The 20,064-nt window shown below is 43.2% G+C and overlaps 1 protein-coding gene across 6 annotated transcripts in view; it reads left to right on the forward strand.

Moving 5' to 3' along the window:
• The window catches only part of LOC116710278 (plasma membrane calcium-transporting ATPase 1-like), a 66,889-nt gene that overhangs the window by 26,413 nt on the left and 20,412 nt on the right, over positions 1–20,064 (forward strand). For 4 of the 6 annotated variants that reach the window (XM_032549250.1, XM_032549244.1, XM_032549248.1 and 1 more), the window contains exons 3-10: positions 6,947–7,144; positions 7,441–7,698; positions 8,017–8,142; positions 8,227–8,352; positions 12,001–12,036; positions 16,419–16,592; positions 18,988–19,445; positions 19,516–19,757. In XM_032549250.1, coding sequence (XP_032405141.1) covers positions 6,947–7,144; positions 7,441–7,698; positions 8,017–8,142; positions 8,227–8,352; positions 12,001–12,036; positions 16,419–16,592; positions 18,988–19,445; positions 19,516–19,757 — 1,618 coding nt within the window. The remainder of the gene's footprint in view (positions 1–6,946; positions 7,145–7,440; positions 7,699–8,016; positions 8,143–8,226; positions 8,353–12,000; positions 12,037–16,418; positions 16,593–18,987; positions 19,446–19,515; positions 19,758–20,064) is intronic. The other 2 variants (XM_032549246.1, XM_032549249.1) reach the window with 1 other exon arrangement.

Here is a 20,064-nt window from a genome sequence, read left to right on the forward strand (position 1 = left end):
AACTCCTAGCAACAAGTAGCTTCATAATAAATTGGATTATTATGGGATGTTGGCATATCTTACCAACCAGTAGCTTCTTGATCATTTCAGAACCAAATAAACTGACCTTTGACCTCTCCTGTAACTCTGCAGAGGAGTAGAACCCGAGTTGGTTCTGATTGGTCCTCTTTGTTCTGGACCTGGGCTGGTTCTACATGTGGGTGGGTCTGCTGCTGGTGTGAGCCGGGAAGGGAGGTGATGACAGAACTGGACCTGTAGAGCAGCAGCGTTCTGCTAACCTGTATGTCCGGTTTACCGATCAGCAGAACCGCGTATGGTTCTGGTTCAGAAATGGATCAGTACCGACTCACCAAGCTCCCAGATGTTCTGACATGTTCAGAGGAAACGGACCCAACCCCAGAACACCAGATTGTGTCAGAGTAGAAAATGGCCGACATGTTGCTGTTTACTCCTCCCTCCTTCAGCCTTTGATCCCTCTGTTTGTCTCTGTGTGTGTGTGTGTGTGTGTGTGGGGGTGTGCGTGTGTGTGTTTCCATGGGTCCATTCCAGGATTGAAATTAGTTCCAGCCCGTTCCCCTAATGGCTCCACCGATCATTGCTCTGCTCCATTTAATAATCAGAGGACGTCGAAGTTACTCCTTTAATGACAGAAGCTTCATTAGATTCGCTTTGCTGATACTGGAGGGGCAGGGCTTAAGCTTCTGGACAAACGAAACCGGGTCAGAACAGATCATCTGCGCCCACTGGTAGGAAACGTCCCTCAGGGAAGGTGTTGGGGTTGAATCTGACTTCTGACCTCTCCAGTCATCCTTACAGCTGCTTTTCCCCGTTTCTTTTGATTCAGTCAGAAGAATCCTCAAATTAACAGAGCTGCCATGAGTATGAATAATTATGGGCCTAACCTTTGACCTCCTATATTAACGGCCTTGATGACTCAGTTCCTGCTTCATGGTGGCCATCATCAGAGCTGCAGTGGATTTTTAATGAGTTGCTGCAACAGAATCAAATGTTTATAACATTTAATCTGCAGAAATTCAGAAATATTCAGATTTTCATTATTTTTCTGTTTTTAGATTACAAAACCTTATTTAAACATTGCTGAATTTAAAAGTGAAATATCAGATTAGATGAATGTGGGAGCTGCAGATGTCTCTGGTCTGGTCGGTGTCCCTGGTTGGACCGCTATGTCCCCTCAGAGAGCCGGGTTCTGACCCACTTTGGGTCCGAGTTCTGCCTGTGAGCCCGGTCTTTGTTGGACTGAACCTCCAGCATGTTGAGAAACAGTCAGCAGGAATTGTTTCATGATGACAGGCTTTAAAGATGGTTTCTATAAATAAGCTGCTATTTTAGGACAAAGGAACACTGGCTGTGGTGTCACTCAGGTGAGAAGATGGCAGCTGGTTGCTGTTGTCTCTGTTAGCTTTCATCTCAGCATGTCTGATCCAGGACGTCTGAAGCTGTCAGAAAAGAAGTTTCATCTTTCATCATGAACGTCTGCAGATGTTTGACATGTTGGAGAGCAAACAGTTGGTTTAGAGCAGCAAACGCTTCAGATCCAGACATGTTGGCTGTTTTTCATAAACTCATAGAGTTAGCATTAGCGTTAGCATTGCCGTTAGCATCACATTTAGCATTGAGGCGCTTCAGTATTGTTCAGGAAAACAAACCAAAGTTCTTGTTTTTGCAGCTTTAATAGGATGTTACAGGGAGTCTGGGGTTCTACGGAGAGGATACCAGTAGTAAATGTCATACATGTGACAGATGACTCTCTTCATCAAACTGTATTTGACCTCAATAACATTCAGCTGGAGAGGTTGGACCCACCCAGCAGATCGGTGTGGGTCAGACATTTAAAAAGTAAACAAATCATTATCTAAATATTCTAAAAGAAAGGTAAAAAATTATTTAACAATTAAAAACCAAGAGTCCATTAAATGCTCCTTTATCTCAAAAACAAATTTAAAGGAGGAGAAATAAGAGATGATTTATTTAAAATTACAAAATACCTCTAATAACAGCAGTTTATGTTTAAATGTAACAAAATATGCTGACGACTCGTTGCTGCATGCATCACATGTTTACAGTGACTCGTGGAAAAATAAAGCTGAGTAAAAATGAATAAGGATTTGTTCTCAGATGAGTATTTTTTTATCGTGTGTTACTGTTTCCATGACGACATTTTAAGCTAGTTTTAACTGATTAGATCTGCTTTGCTCTGAGTCATTGACTGCAAATCAGATACTGACTCCTCAGAAGCTCTCAGCAGAACCCCGGGTTCAGTGGCAGCTGCAGATCTGTCCAGCACAAGCGTGGCCTCATCTCCATGGAGACCAGCTGGTTCCCATGGAAACTGATCAATGGATAGATGCTGAGCAGGACTAATCACAGATATTTCAGTGTGGATGCTGAGGATCGGCTGTTGGGTCAGAAACCCACTCTTTTACTGCAGAACAGGAAGTGACCCAGATCATTTCATGGCTTGATTGAGTCCAGGAGGCTGGTTCTTTTGGGTTCTGCTGGGTTCTGCTGGTCACCTGATGGTTCTTTATCAGTTTTACCTGAAAACAGTTTAGCTTGAAAAGTCTCAGATTGGCTGAACCAGTCCGGTGTTTTACAGGCATAGAAATTATGTTTCTTTAAATTGTCCGTTCATAGTTGGTTATTGACCTTTGACCCCCTGGTTCCTGAGTGGGAGTTTCAGTGGCAGCAGAATTGATTCTGACCCAGTTATTGATTAAAAATTCATCAAAATGTTGAGTTTTTTCCCTCACAAATAATTAGATTAAAAGCTTCTGAAAAATAGTTTCACCTTGTGGAAAATGCCAGAGATTTTCATTTCTACAACATGAACAATTACATTAAAAATGCATTTGAATGAGTCAGGAGCAGAAAAAACATTATTTGCATTATAACATTTCAAAAAGCAAATGGAAGACTTTAAGAAAACCAAAACTATGCAAAAATAAAACAGCTAAAAAAACCGAGGATGGTTACATAATGATTTACCATCTATTCCAGTCGAGACATTTTCAGCTCATTTTTAATGTTTCGTCCTCTCTGACGTTACTGAAAGACAGAAACTGGAGCTCAGAGATGAAGGAGGAAACATGGTGTCTCTGTCTGGTTCTGACCCAATCGATACCGGAACAGGAGAGGCCGACCCGATAGAGTCGGACCAGTAACCCATCACTGTCTGGGATCCATTGTTTTCACCTCCGATGCCGATGTCTGATGTTTGATATCGACTGATGCCGATCCATTACAGAAAAACAGCTGCATTGACTTTAAATGTTTCTTTTTCTAAACACAAACATAAATGTAGTGAGTTACTCATTTATTTATAACTGCACCAGAGCAGCTTGCTGAAATACACCAACAGCTTCATCAGCGTGGTCAAACATGTAAAAACAACTTCGATTTGTTCCGTTAATTAGGAGAATAAAAGCTGATGTAACAAATAAGACTAAAACAGTAGTTTAACTAACTTGATTAAACAGTAAAAAAAACCAACTGAAACTAACCTTATTTCAAATGATTCAGAAAGTGCAATTAGGAGTAATAAATATAATTTAGAATAAATAAGCCATGACGACGCTCAGAGCACAAAGCATAGAATAATACAGAATAGATTGGATAGATGGAATCAGGAACACTGTTACTGATACCTGAGACAGATAATATCTGATCGGACCATCTCTGGCTGCTGCAGCTTCAGCTCAGGGCTGAGATATTGGTCTCCTGTGGGACGCTGAGCAGCTGTCAGAACCAGAACCAGAACCCGCAGCAAGAACAGGAGCCAGAGGAGGTTGTGTGAAGCTGGTTGTGCTGCTCAGTGACAGCAGCTTTCAGCCTCAGATGATCAAACTGGCTCTGAACATCGATCAGCAACGCTCTGACAGCTGCTGGGATATTTTTAAAATCCATCCTACCAGCCTCATTACGTTCCCTTCAGACGGGAGCTGGACTGTCGGTGACAAACCCGATGCTGCTGCAGCATGATCGATTAAAACTGATGATGATCATCTGCTGATCAAACATCACCTGACCAGATTCACCTCCCACATCCTCTCTGGGTTCTGGTTCTGGTCCGTCACTACAGAACCGCTCCGATGGGCCAGAACCAGGCCTATCGTGATAACATATTCTGCTGGATGTTAATTTGTCCCAGAAGTTATTGCAATAAACAATAACACTGGTGTTATGAGAGCCTTTTCAAGTAATATTATGGTAATAGCATAATAATGCAAGAACACATTCTGAAAGATCAATAAACTTTAAATTCTATTGAAAATTTAACACTTAAGCATCCCAGATTAAAGAGAAAACAGAAACAATTAATAAAATACATTTTGAAGTCAGTAAAGTATATTCTATTCTATTCTGTCCTTCAACACCAGACTTAAGACTTTTATTAAATTTTGCATAATAAATAACATTTTGACGAAAAGAAAAAGAAAAAAAAATCATGCAAACAGGCCTAGTTTCAGGTCTTTAAGCTGCAATTATTTCAGCACCTGAAAAATCTGGGTGTGATGATCCTGTGTCTAAATTTCATAATCATATTAGCGCTCTTATCCAAGCCAGTTTCTTTCAACAGAGAATCTGTGCGAAGATAAAATCTTATCTTCCTCAGCCTGAATTGGAGAGATCTATCCACACATTTATTACATCACTTTCAGATTATTGCAATTCTTTGTATTTAGGGTTTGACCAGAGCTTTTCGGCAGCGACTGCAGAGGGTGAAAAACGCTGCAGCCCGTCTATCAGCCCCATTCTGCACACCTTTCTCTGGCTCCCTATTTTAAGTTTTATTATCTGCCCTCCACCCAGAGCACTGCGGTCAGATGACAAGCTTCTGTTGGTTAAAACCAGGTTAGAGTCTAGAGGTGACAGAGCTTTGTCTGTGGCAGCACCCAGACTGCAAGTTCAGACTGAAAACTCATCATTGTTTCTAACACCAGTGAAAAAAGGGGGGAAAGAATGAGTACTTAATTGATTCAGGTTTTGGGAAATTGCTGAAGTGAAGTATGTCTTGGTTTTTATTTATTTATTTGTTATTTTACTACCAATTTTATTATATATTTATTTTATTTTTAATTTGTCATTTATCTATCTACAATGTTTGTCTTATTTCAAGTGTAATATTTGCACTAGAAACTAGACCAAAATTACTTGGTAATATTTTGTGTTTTTGCCGTGTATTTATATAAATCGCTTTACAATAACTTAAAAGTTACTTTTAGCATAGAGGCTTGTTCATGAAAAAGTTCTTGTTCCATTGGCAGATAAGTTAACTTATAACATGGGAAAAATGTTTTGTTATAAGTTAAATAATTTGCCAAAGGAACTAGAGCTTTTTCATCAATATTCAGGAATTATTTACTTAAAACAAGTCTTGCTAAAAGTTACTTGTAAGTTATTTTTGTCTTACTTCAAGTTTGCTAAGATATCTAAAAACTAGACCAAAAGTACTTGGTAAGATTTTGTGTTTTCCTGTGTAAACTTTGATTTGACCTGATCTGACCTGATGTAGACACGGTCTGGTTCCCAGACCCGGTTCCCTTCCAGACCCGGTACCAGGCCCGGCTCCTGCGTAAAGTTGAACCAAGGTTTAAAGTTGAAATTCCTCTTCCATTTTCAGTTTATTCTCCTGACAGAGCAGATTAGTTTCCAGCAGCTGGTTGCCTCATAGAATATTGTAGCACCAACCCTCCCCCCACCTACTGCTGTGCACTGCCAGTCAGCTGTCTTAAAGAAGGTTTCCCTGGATTATTTGGAAATGTTTCTGGTCCTGTAAAGCCGTCATAGTTCAGATCTGCAGCAGCATGTCTGCGGTTCAGTCAGGAAGCTCAGAGGGCTGTTCAGTAGCAGGCTGCAGGCTAGCCTGACTGACTGATGGACAGGCTGCAGGCTAGCCTGACTGACTGATGGACAGGCTGCAGGCTAGCCTGACTGACTGATGGACAGGCTGCAGGCTAGCCTGCTCTGCTCTCACTGCAACGCCTTAATCATATGTAATCAGTCCTTCATGGTTTAGCTTCTACTGTTTTCATCGTTTCCCAGAATGCAGTAACCCAGAGCTCAGGTCTCCATTAGCTTCCAGTTCATATTTAATTAAAGGGGAATTCGAGGAAACTTATCATAATCTATAAACAAATGACAGATAGTATCATTTTTATCAGTTTATCTCCAGATTTCTTGTCTGAACCTGAAGTACTGAGAACAACCTGAAGAGCAGCATTTTATCTACCACAGTTTGAGTTCAGAACCTGGGTAGGGATTGGATCCAGCGCCGTCATTTAGGTTCATGAAGTTTATTTTATGGGTTAAAGTCAGGAAACCTCGTCTGAACCATCTCCAACCTCATCGGACCTCCAGACTCTGAACCATCTCTAACGTTTACATCTATATGGCCAGGGAGGTTCTGGGCCCAGAATGTGGTGAAGGAACCATTAGGAATGGACCTCTGGTTCTGCAGGTTCTTCGACCCACTCTGAGATCCGACTGTTGCTGTTAGCAGCAGAGAGCCGGCCTGACCAGGAACCGGGCCAGGACTGCCCAGTAGGTGCTGATTATTGGCTCCGGAGGTCGAGCAGATGGAGCGTCCAGCAGGGGCCTGGCCGATCTGGTCCGGGTCAGCTGAGGTGGTTCAGCTGAGGGGGACGACCCCAGAAACAGGAGAAGTCCGATTTGAGATTAGTCTGCAATTTTGGCAAACCGTTCCCGCTAGAGCCCCGCCTCCGTTCCCGCTAGAGCCCCGCCTCCGTTCCCGCTAGAGCCCCGCCTCCGTTCCCGCTAGAGCCCCGCCTCCGTTCCCTCTAGAGCCCCGCCTCCGTTCCCGCTAGAGCTCCACCTCTAAGACAACTTGAGGAGAATCCATCATGATTAGACTGCAGCAGTTGTCCAGAATCATCAGAGCTAATGTCTGTGCTGTTTGTTTCTGCAGGTTTGTCTGGAAACCCGGCCGATCTAGAAAAGCGCCATGCTGCATTTGGGAAGAACTTCATCCCTCCCAAAAAGCCGAAGACGTTCCTGCAGCTGGTGTGGGAGGCGCTGCAGGACGTCACCTTGATCATCCTGGAGATCGCTGCCATCATCTCCCTGGGCCTGTCCTTCTACCATCCACCAGGGGGCAATGCTGAAGGTCTGACTACCCTCTTATCAAATTCTGTTTGATTATATTAGTGGTATCATCAGCTAGATTATTATTAAAGTCGTTACTGTGACTGATTTTAACTTATAAGGTTAACAGTTGATGTCACTCTGCGTCAGCACCCACTTTACTGTGGATGTTGCCTTCAGAAAGCAAGCAAGGATATTAGCTATTTCTAATCAGAATGAACAAAAATAAACTCTTAGAACCTGTTGTTGCTAAGATAAAGGAGAACCTGGAGGTTGTCTTCATGGAAACAAGTTCATTGGTTGTTCATTGGTTGTCAGCATGTGGCCAGGCTGGGGGCGGCGTGGAGGACGAGGGAGAGGCGCAGGCCGGCTGGATCGAGGGAGCCGCCATCTTGTTCTCTGTCATCATCGTGGTTCTGGTCACGGCCTTCAATGACTGGTCCAAGGAGAAGCAGTTCCGTGGCCTCCAGAGTCGCATCGAGCAGGAGCAGAAGTTCACCGTCATCCGCAAGGGCCAGGTGATCCAGATCCCCGTGGCCGAGATTGTGGTGGGAGACATCGCTCAGATCAAGTACGGTGAGTGGGTCACATCCATCCCTTGGTTACTGATTATTCTCAATAAATGATAAATTTTTATTTGAGTTGGTTTTATTTTGCATTTACCAGGGATAGATGCAAGAAACATAGATGAAAACAATCTGATGCCTTCCTCACATTGTTTATTAGCCGTGGCTAATTCACCAAACCTCTCTCTTCATACCAGTTGATTAAAATGAAAAACTAAACACAATGATCAAAGACATGTAAAGCAACTCTTTCAAAGTTACTGAATCAAAATTATTCCAATAAGTTTTCTTGGCAAGCTGCAGCCCTGACCTCTGACCCCTCCTGCAGGAGACCTGCTTCCCGCCGACGGCATCCTCATCCAAGGCAACGACCTGAAGCTGGATGAGAGCTCTCTGACCGGAGAGTCGGATCAGGTCCGGAAGTCCCTGGACAAAGACCCCATGCTGCTGTCTGGTGAGTGGTTCTGGTCCACTTTCACCTGCTGATCAATAGAAAGCAGGATCACGGCCAGAATAATGACCCGGTTCTGAACCGCAGGGACTCATGTGATGGAAGGCTCTGGCAGAATGGTGGTGTCGGCCGTTGGCCTCAACTCCCAGACCGGCATCATCTTCACCCTGCTGGGCTCCAGTGAGCACGACGAGGAGAAGAAAGTCAAAAAAGGTGAGACTCAGACAGGAAGCACAAGAGGTGTGATGTGAAAGGTCATAGGTCAGCTGGAGGTCTGGAGGCTCGATCCGTCAGGTTCTGAGCGGTTCCACTGAGCTTGTGTTGGTGGGAGGGTTCTTGCTGTCCTTCAGGAGAGACATTGAAGGGTCCAACTGTCGTCTCCAAGCATCAACGAATAAATGAGACCAGAGAGATGTGGAGTCTGGAGACAGAACTTTTACAGAACCTTTCAGTCAAACAAACTAGATGTTAGTTACTCTGCTTCAGCCATCAGCACTCAGCAGCTGGGATGCTTGATATGATGAGCCAGGCTAGACTTATGCTATTCTCACTTTTCTGCACATATTCAGTTCCATGTTTTCTTCAGCTGAGCTGTAGAAGTTTAGCCGGAAACGTTTATTCTGTTTAAACCATGTTTCCCTTCATGCTTTAAAAAACCAGTTTCAGTTCATGTTTGATGCTTGGCGGAAGCACAGGAGGTTCAGGCTGCTTAATACCTGATAGACTTGATTCGACTGGGGACCAAAACTGCAACAGGAAATCCTCTGAAGAAGACACTGAGCGCAACTTCCTTCTTTATGAAATGTAAACAGGAATGGATTAACATCAGATTTTAGCATTTGGAGGATTTCTCTGTTTTCTTTTAATAAATATCATGAGCCATTTCTCCTGCTGGCCTAGAATGTTTGTTTTTGTTGTATTTACCCAGAAGGCATTGCGCTGTAGTCTACTTCTTGCTTTTGGAGTGGTCCCGGGTCCACTTTTTGTTCACATATGCATTCAAGCCGCACCAGAGTTCATTTCAACAAACCGAGACCAAAGTTTGTAGGCGGGTCAGAGCTCACTTCTCTGGTCAACATCAGAGTTGGATTATGCACTCTCACTGACCTAAACCCCAAACCACTGGACTTTCTAGTGACTAGTCAAATTGTCAGGAGTTGGATTAAAGCTGACTGAACAAGGATGGTGTCAATGATGCAGCCTTAGCTGCAGTCAGATACTCTCCTTCATTTAGCTCAGACACAGAGGAAGAATGTCTCCTAGTTGAGGTTTGTAGACATCAGAGCTGCTGATCGACTTTATTACAACAAACTCGACTTTATTACTGTTGATGCCCCTGCTGAGCCGGGGCATCAACAGTCTTTCTCCCTCAGTTTTATGTTTTTCCTTACTTTAAGGTCATCACTGATACTGGGTTTCTCCAGAGATGATCTGTGTATTGAGAGGTGGCTCTTCATCCTCACTTCCTGTTTTATCCAGTTAGGGTCGGCAGTCCTTCAGTCAGTGTCCTGCTGCTTTAGAAAGCATCCCTGGTCTTGAAGAAGAATTCAGTCAGGTTCTCCTTAAGACCTGTTCAAAGAGAATTTAAAATCATTTTTCTGCTTTGAAAGACATAAAAAGCCTCTCTGTGGCTGTTCACGCTGAGTTTCTGGGTTTGCTGTCCAGAGGAGACGTTGATATTTGCTTTGTTCCGGACAGCCTCCTCTGCTCCACGTCATGGTCTCATTTATTCCTGCTGCTTTCTGGAGACTGAACCGAGCTGCTGCTCAGTCGGTTTAAAGAGTCCCATATTGGTCTCCAACCGGGCCGGCTCCGATCCGCTCGTGATCCCGCTGAATCCCCTTTCCTCACCTCCTCAGTTTGTCCCTTCTGGTTGTTTCTTTTACCAGCTGAGGTTTGAGTTTGTCAGGCTTTCATTGAGCTGGCTGAATGGACGCTCAGCAGAGAGAGAAGCCCCGAGATCCGGGAGAACTGCACTCTGGTTCTGGTCTGAGTCTGATCCGGACCAGGCTGTCGATCCTGATGACAACAGACACAAAGCAGATCTCATAGATCTGTTGAAGAGCCCGCCCCCCCAACAACCTGTTGGAGGTCAAAAAACTGCTCACCGATGATGACTAGCATTATCTTTAGCTTCAAGTTGTGAACATAACTCGCTAAATCTTAAATGTATTTGTGATATATAAAAGAAAAGGGGATGTAGTGCTTTGCTTCTAATTGTCAGCACTATGACAACTAGATAACAAAGTCAGGAAAAAGTTTCATCTAGATAAAAAAAAATAGTAAGAGACAGGGAAGTAGGTCAGTTATGCTAGCTTGACTTTGACATCCTTAACATGCAGATGGACTGCAGAATTCTGTGTGTTTCAGTTCAGTTAAAAAAAAGGCAGCCCAGACACCAACTCTGGCAGATCATCACTACTTTGAATTAGCTATTCACCCACCACTGTGTTAGCTTAGCTAATAGCAGTGGTAGCTAATCAACCACTGCTAATGTTCATACAAACACTTATTAATAATCACAAAATAAACATCAAGCCTGGAAACATAAAATTGTAATGGACTGAATGTTCTGTTCTTTGTGTGGGAAATGTTTGCGTGTATTTTGGTGTTGAATCATGATATACAACTGGAGTTGTCAGTCTGTTGCTATGGCAACGGATCTGTGGGAGAGAACAGAGAGCAAGAAAGAAAGGAGAATAGGAGTGGTTTTGAGTTGTTCAAGAATTTTTCTGAGTTATTTTCCTTTTTCTGAGATGCTCTGCACTAAATTAATAATACCTAAGACTCCAGGTTTCATTTTGTAACTTGTTCTACCGCGGCAGCTTCTCTATGATGGCAAGTTAAAGAATCTTCATTTTGGCCTGCAGCATTGTGCCCATATAAACAATTACATGCATTGTCTAGCTGCACCAGTCACACGTTCATTCATGTCTGGTCACATCCTCTCATTTCCTAGAAACACACCCTGAGACTGAACCTCCCTTCACAATAAAAGCACTCAGCTCCTTCATGCAACCAGCGATCTGATCCTCACTCTGACTCTTCTGATCAGCCTTTTATCTGCTGAACATTCACTTCTCACATTAGACCAATGATCTAAACCCTGATTCACAAAAGGCTCTTTGGAGTTTTCTCATTAGCTCTTAACTTTGGCTAACAATAATACAGAAACCACAGATTCTTTACAATATACTGTAGTAGCCAATGCAGGTCTTGGTGGTTTCTCTGTTATTTCATGGAATATTTGCAGTAAAATTCCACTGCAGAATGATTCTAAGGTTAACAGCAATATTTATTAGAACTAGTTTTGTTATAAGATTGGAAACTGTGGTTGTTTAGCATATTTTTTCTAAAATATAAACTATAAGATATTAATTGGGCCTGAGCAAAGGTCTATTGTAATTGAAAAGTTTAGTTTCTTTATCTTCATACCTAAAAGCAGTTTTAAAATTTTGCTCATTATAAAATAACAAATTCCTCGTGGTAAATATTTATTTAAAAAAATTTTTGTTTTTCAAAAGTTGATGTAACATTTGCGGCTGTAAATGAGTTTTATTTAGCAGAACTAAGATTAAAAATGGCCGTCAGGTTCCAGAAACCTGTAGAAACAGAACGGGGGGTTCTGATATCAAGCAGCTCTGACCTGGAACCAGAACCACCTTCAGCGCCAGTTGTACTGCTGGATGTCAGCGTCTCTCTCCTCTGATGCGTCCATTTCTGTCCACAGCACACACACACACACGCCCACACACACACCTGTGGGTTTGATCAGTTTGAATTTTGTTCTCCCTCAGCTTGATTTGATCTTTCCTTTGAGCCATCTTATCAGCACTCCGCCCTCTCTCTCTGTCCGAACAGGTAAAAAACAAGGACCCCCCGAAAATCGCAACAAAGGTAACCCCTCCATCCATCCACCTGTCTCCCTCCCCTCTCCTCTTCATTCATCCACCTGTCCCCCACACTCCTCCTCATCCTCACTGCTCCTCCCTCCCAGCAGCAGCAGGACGGGAGTCTCCAACCCATTTGTCTCTCTGCTGTCTAGAGGGGACGATCTCTCGCTTTGCTTTACCTGTCCAAGGGTGCAACTCTCACCTGTGACGGCCACTGTTGCCGTGGTAACCACCACAGCGGTGGGAATGTTCTAAAAGCTTGATTTTTAAGGAGGCAGCAGGGAAACCTGTGCGATAGAGAATCAGTAATGTTTTCTGTAGTGGGCCGACGGTTCGGACCAGATCACCTGGGTTGGTGCGGATCAGAGCGATTTCTGTCATAAACAAAAATAATAATCATTAATTAAATAGCTGCCGCCAGCAGGTGTTGCAGCATCTGCTCAGCATGGAGGGAAACCTCCTCCAGCTGCTCTCCCTCATGTCACAACATAACATAAAGTCATGATGAAACAAGAGGTTTAAGATTCATCTTCATCATCAGAATAATAATAATAATTATGGTAAAATTGGTCATGACCACTGACCCTTCATTCAGCAGTGGGACTAAAGATCGAACTGGATCAGGATCAGGGACTGAAAGCTGCAAATGCAGCTTTTATAAAAACTTATGTTTTTTACACATTTGTTAAAACTGTCTCCATTTCGCTTTAGTTTATGAGTCAGATAATCTGTGAAAACATCAACCTCCTCCACTTCCTTCCAGAGCTACTATTGACCAAAAACAGCCAATCATAGCGCTGTCAATCAACCTCATGTACTCACTGCTAAATGTACTAATGGTGGAAAAACAAATCACTGTTGGCGGAAATCTGCTTATCCGCCATCATTGGTGGCTATGCTAACTAGTGTTAGCATTCACAATAGGACTGTGAATGCAGCTGCAGCGTTTCAAACGGGGACGGGGAATGAAGGATGAGCAGCGCTCCACAAGATTGTGATTGACAGGCTCTGACTGGTTGTTTCTGGTTAGCACCAGGAGAAGGCAGAGGAGCCCGACTTTTTCACAGATTATCTGTCTCATACCAAACTGTCACAACATGGAAACTCTTTTAACAAATATGAAAAAAAATATTTGTTATAAAAGTTACTGCAGCTTTAGGCAGCGACAGGTTTCATCAGGAAACTGCTGGATACAAATAAAAGTAATCTCTTATCGGCCAATCGTTTTGATGTTTTTACTTTTACTGGATTCATGTAAAATGATCCCAGACATGGAAGAACGGCTTCTGTGCCCCTTCCTGTTAGGATGATGAGCTTAGAGTTATCAGAACCTTTAATGCTCCGGGTTAGCTGTTTGGTTCCTGGGTTAAACTAAAATGAAATGAAAGGCAGATAAAGAGGAATGTCTAACATATTTATTTCAGGGCAAAATGTTGTGGCCCTGCTCCAGCAGTTTCCACTAAGCTTCATTAGCGTAGCATCCTTTCTGGTTGACCTAACACCGGCCCAACTTTAGCTTGGGTAAAATCAGATCCAGTTGTTTTTTACTTGGCCAGAGGCCACGCCTCCAGCAGCAGTCACCCGATCCAGACCTGCTGGACGAAGCGAAGCGTAAAGCAAGAGGCTGGATTTTACCAGAATAACTAAAAGCTTTCAGCATTGCCTTAAAGTGACCCAACACATCAAAAACAAATGTTAAAACGCGGCGGTGTCCAGTTTCAGTGTTTGATCAGGTTCAATAAACCATTTATCAGTCTGATTCTACATTAAAACATGTTTTCACTTCTAATTTATAGGAACCAGCGGGTTCTGAACATCTCAGGATTTCAGGCAGAGAAACTAAACGCTGCCTCACCCTGTTTGGTTCTGGTTCTGGAGCACTGAGTCAGCAAATCACTCTGCATGGTTCCTACAGACCAGGAACTCAAAGTGTTTCAGCTCCAAACCATTTATGGACCAGCAGAACCAGTAACAGTGGATTCTAGTGGATCTGGTACTGGTTCCACAGAGAGATGAAGCTGCATGTCGTTGGCATGGAAACGTTTAGCTCTCCATGATCTAAGCCACTTTAGGTCAAACGAAACGATAAAAACTGATTCTGAAACGATAACTTGATCAGGTCTGGGTTGAGGCTCCGCGCTCCTATTCCTGTCTGACAGCGTGCGCTGATGATGTCATCGGGTCGTCGTCCAGAACGCGCCAACTGTCCTCCACCTTCCATGCGATCCAACACATGTCCGGCTTCCTCTGCGGCGCCGCCCTGCTGCCGGCCTCCTGCCGTCGTATCATCTGCTGCAGACATGCTGCAGGAACTCACGCATCATCGGCTCTGATCCCACCGTCGCCCTGACAACGGCCGCCAAGAGGAAAACCTGGTCCAGATCCACACGTCAGGATGGGTTCTGAGGAGTTCTGGGTTCACTGATCCCAGCAACACGGGAACAGCTCTGGTCTGGTCTGAACCGGTTCTGGTCTGAACTGGTTCTGGTCTGAAGTGGACCTGTCTGTGGGAGTTGCACCCTTCCAGTGTTGCTGGACCTCTGTAGCATTGGTTCTGCTCTCATCCCCACTACCAGGTGGGCGTGTCCTCACTCATTCACTCTTCCTCTTTTTCTTCTTCCTCCTCCTCCTCCTCTTCCTCCTTTTCGCTGTTCTGCATCGCTGTCGTTCCTCCATTTTGTTCGGGGTGATCCTTTGAGTTCATCTGGTTTGTGGAGTCGCTTCCCCCCCGTCAGACACGCCTCCTCCTCTGACCGCCGTGCGTTTCCCATGGTGCCTTGCTGCGCCTGTTCCTGGTTCTGTCGTGGGTCCGTGGGTCCGTCCTGTTAGTCCAGTGTTGTGGCTTGTTGTCAGAGTGGACCATGTGCATAAAGCTCCACGGCTTCCTGGTTTGACACACGACTCATTCCCACATCTGGAATGTTACATGTCCTGTGCTGTGATGATGATGATGATGATGATGATGATGTTGTGTGTGGGATTAATTACCAGAAGCTCCTGCTGCAGGTTGGGATTCTCCTCTGATGTCCAACCAGGCAGGTCTTCATCAACGGTTTCAGCTATTTTTGTTTTCACTGTTTTGATTACAGTATTTTTTGATTCCTCATAAAACACAAGAACTGATCAGATATAAACCAATAATCGTCTTTACTCTGATAAAACCTTAAAATGTCCCACGTTATTAAACTTCCCTGTAGGTGTCAGCATCACCCAGGTCAGAGCAGTGCTTCAGCAGGAGGTCAGAGGTCAGCTGCGACCCAGAGTGGTTTAGTAAACAAACCCCCAGCTGACCCGGAAAGTTTTCACACCTCTGAACTTGATGCTTTTTCTGTGACAGACCAACACAAAATTCAGTGTGGACATGTTTTGATCAGCAGAAATCTGAAAAGTGTGGTGTGCCTGTGTTTTGACTTCATATTGGGGTTTATTGTATTGTTTATAATATATCATAATAAATTTTTACTATAATAAGAAATTAGATATGCTATTGTAAGAATAAATTATTATTAATGATATTGAAAATCCCCCAAACCTGTCGGGATTTTTAACAATATATTTTTTGCAATGCTTGTTCAATTAGAGTATCAATAAATATCAATACATTTGACACAAGACTGGTGTCCTAAAAACACTCATTTCAACAGCAGTGTTTGTGTTTGTTTGTGTCTTAAGGTCATAACTGTACGGTTCTCTGAAAAAAGTAGTAAATGGTTCTTATTGTCACTTTTCTTGTTATCAAAATAATACAACAAAATATCATGATAAAACTTGAAGTCTACATCGTTCACCTCTGCACATCCAAAGGTTTGGATCTTTGTTTCAGTTTTGAAGTTTATCAGAATGAAGGGGGCTGAATGCACTCCGCACTTTTCAGATTTGTATTATACTTCCACTTCACTGCTTTTTGTTAATCTGTCACATAAAATCCCACTGAACCTCCGATTCAAAGAAACCAAAAGTGAGAAAGTTTGGTGTTGTGAAAGCATTTGCAACACAGAGCTGTTGTGTGGAGACGGTTGCCCACGGCGTCCTGGTTACAGACGGCCGAGTCCAGCTGCAGAGCGGCTCCCGGCTGATGCAGCAGGATGCAAATCTGAAGTTTGTTTATGGAAATGCAGCCTGTTGCAGCGTGGCCGCGGTCAGAGCCGCTGCAGGACGTGTTGACGGGTCTCCGTCGTGTTCCTCCAGCCCGGACTGAACGTTCTCCTCTCTCCTCTCTTCTCCGCTCCTTTCCTCCTTTCTCATTCATTTCAACTCATCAATTTATTTTCTCTGCATTTCCTGCTTTTCTTCATGGAATTAAACCTATTTTTGTTTTCATCTCATCTTCACCGCATCCGTCATTCACCGTGTTTTCCCCTGAAATCCCTCCCCACCCCTGACCAGCCAAGACCCAGGACGGCATTGCGCTGGAGATCCAGCCGCTGAAGAGCGAGGAGGCCACCGAGTCGGAGGAGAAGGAGGAGGTGAAGCAGGTCAAGAAGGTCAACGTGACCAAGAAGGAGAAGTCTGTTCTGCAGGGCAAGCTGACCCGGCTGGCGGTCCAGATCGGCAAGGCTGGTGAGGAGTGCACACACACACACCCCCACACACACACACACCCACACACACATGCACACCTAGGGGCGCTGGGCATTTATCATAATAAATTTATTATCATAATAAGATTTTGATTTATTGCTGCCACAATAGAATAATGATGCTTAAAAAAATAAAACCTCCTAAAACTGTTTTGTCATTTTACACTGCAAAACCACCAAATTTTACCAAGTATTTCTAGTCTCGTTTCTAGTGCAAATATATTAGTACTCTTGAAATAAGTCAAAACTAATTTACAAACATCTTTTCAGCAAGATATAGGAGCTTGTTTTAAATAAATAATTCCTTAATGTTGGAAAAAAGTAATAGTTCCATTGGCATATAAATTTACTTATAACAAGATCATTTCCCTGTGTTAGAAGTGAAATAATCTGCCAATGGAACTAGTTCTTTTTAACCAATAGTAAGGAATTATTTACTTAAATCCAGCTTTTATGTCTTTCTGATAAGCTCCCTTTAAATTAGTTTTGTCTTAATTCAGGTTTACTAAAAAATTTACCCAAGAACTACTTGGTAATATTGCACGTTTTTGCAGTGTACTATTTTTCTCCACTGTTTCTTCAATATCGGTGTTTCAGTAAATTAAAAAATATGACTAAATGCACTTTAGCAATAGAAATCACACTTCTTTATGTGAGTAATGTCCTAAAGAAATCATTACAAATGGTAATGTTTCTCAAGAGCATTATTTGTATTTGTGGGGTTATTATAGCAGTCATGAATGTGGGGATGTTCCTTTAACGGCTCAGCAGAGAAGCTGATTGGTTGCTGAGCTCGGGGGTCAAAATGCACTTAGTTTTATTAGATGGATTCTGTATTGGGAACAGAATTCATCCTGAAATTGAAGGTGTTTTCTGTCTCATTTCAATTGACCCTAATGCACCGTTACATGACTGAAACATTTGGGTCGCAGGACGGTGGACGAGATGCTTCAGAATCAGAAACAGACGATGAAATGTTTCAGTTTTATCTTCAGCTCTGAACATATAGGGCAAATCTAGACTAAAATCATTCCTGTTCCTGTTGTCGCCCCAACAGGAACCTGCCAGGATGAGCTGCAGAAGATCAAACTATCTGAACTCATGTAGTGTTGATCAGAATCATTAAGCTATATGAATCAGTTCGTTGAGTTCAGAAATTCATACAAAATCAACAGATCCTGGCATTTTTTCACTCTAATGTGTAATTGTGAGTTTTTTTGAAAAAAGATCGTGACATTTAAGTGATTCATGCTCCCACCTGCAGGTGGCAGTAGTTCTTACTTCTACCTCAACCTGATCTAATAAGTTATACTATAACTTATCAGATCACTATAACACCACATCGATCACTATCACACATCGATCAGCTATGACACTAACTGTTATAGTGATCGATGTGGTGAGTAACAAAGTTGAAGTATTTCACTTGCTGAGCCTGATGCTAGGGGGCGCTAGAGCGCACCACCAGCGGTCCACCTGTAGCCCATTGTTTCTATGTTAAAAAATATTCAAAGTTGACAGGAAATTTAAAAATATGTCTCGATAATTGTTATTGGAAGACACTCTTGGCAATATTTAGACACCAACTTAAAATGGCAGACACACTGAAATACATTTAAAATAAATATTGATTTTTGGTACTTCAGTGAAATCCTAATCAGCCAGTGGATCTGTGGTCACATTTAAAAGTAAATAAATTTGAAGAAATGTCTAAAATGAACATTATGAGTCAGCATATACTGTATGTATATTAAATATTCTTTGGGTACAAAATTAAATTATTTATTAGATGAATTTTTCTGGCGTTTTTCTCGTTTTATTTAATAATGTCTTGGTTCAGGTTTTTGATGTGCTGTTTGAAGTTTGAATGTTCCAACTATAAGCCACCTAGTTTCACCAGTCTTTGCTATCACTGTTACTCTTAAGTACCTTATTTAAAATAAATAAACAAATGATGCTTAGCCTGGCAGGAGAAAATAAAGCCTGCAGCCTGCCAGGCTTATAAAACATTGGAGGAAACTCTGATTTTTGTTCTTTAAAATGCTTGTGTTCAATTTGTCTGCTTGTTGTTTTTCTTCTTTTCTTTTATATATAGGTTTTTGATGATAGCTTTAATAAAGATTACATTTTGCAAATATTTCTCAAGTAGTACAGCAAAATCAGTGACTTTAAAAATGTAAAGAATTGTGAAATTCTGGAGGGGCTGATTAATGTAAACAAATAAATGTGATGCATCAGAAAACTTGAGAATCCACTTATCATCGATTACGTCTCAATTAATTCCTCTTAAAGACCTGATAACGACGGGAATGTTCAGAAGAACCTGGGCTGGTACCGGCGCTGATAACATGTTCTGGTTCTGTTTCCTCCCCCAGGTCTGTTCATGTCCGCCCTCACCGTCATCATCCTCATCCTCTACTTTGTCATCCACACGTTCGCCATCCAGGGCCTCCCCTGGATGGCCGAGTGCACGCCCATCTACATCCAGTACTTCGTCAAGTTCTTCATAATCGGTGTGACGGTTCTGGTGGTGGCGGTTCCCGAGGGGCTGCCGCTTGCCGTCACCATCTCTCTGGCCTATTCCGTCAAGAAGATGATGAAGGACAACAACCTGGTGCGCCACCTGGACGCCTGTGAGACAATGGGCAACGCCACGGCCATCTGCTCGGACAAGACGGGCACGCTGACCATGAACCGCATGACCGTGGTGCAGGCGTACATCGGAGACGCGCACTACAGGACAGTCCCGGAACCTGACGCCATCAACCCGGGAACGCTGGACACCCTGGTCAACAGCATCTCCGTCAACTCCGCCTACACCACCAAAATCCTGGTGAGGCGAAATCTCTAGAATGGCAACCAGACGCGGAGCAGAGCAGGTGTTTGACGTTTTATTGTTTCAGCCTCCAGAGAAGGAAGGCGGCCTCCCGCGCCACGTCGGCAACAAGACGGAGTGCGCCCTGCTGGGTCTGGTGCTGGACCTGAAGAGGGACTACCAGCCAATCAGAGACGAGATCCCAGAGGAAAAGATGTACAAGGTTTACACATTCAACTCCTCCCGCAAGTCCATGAGCACAGTGCTGCAGAACGCTGATGGAGGCTTCCGGATGTACAGCAAAGGAGCGTCGGAAATCGTCCTGAGGAAGTAAGCATGTAACAAATTCCCATCTAACTGGAAGATTTCAGAAGCAAACACTCAGAAACGAAATGCTCGGTGGCTGGTAGGCGTAGAAACGAAATTGTCAGCAGCTCGGCACCAGCAGAGCGTTTCGTTTCTACGAAACCTTTGGCAGCAGTTGGGCAGACAAAGGAAACTCTCTCCAGTGGCTGGGAGGAGAACTAAATGCTTGTTAGTGTTTTATTTCAACACAGTACTTAGCCGCCTGCGAGCCTTTCAATTCTTTGGCGAACAAATAAAACGCACGGCGGCCACTCAGCAGAAAGCAAAATCC

The sequence above is a fragment of the Xiphophorus hellerii genome, chromosome 20 (assembly GCF_003331165.1).
Source record: "Xiphophorus hellerii strain 12219 chromosome 20, Xiphophorus_hellerii-4.1, whole genome shotgun sequence".
NCBI lineage: Eukaryota > Metazoa > Chordata > Actinopteri > Cyprinodontiformes > Poeciliidae > Xiphophorus > Xiphophorus hellerii.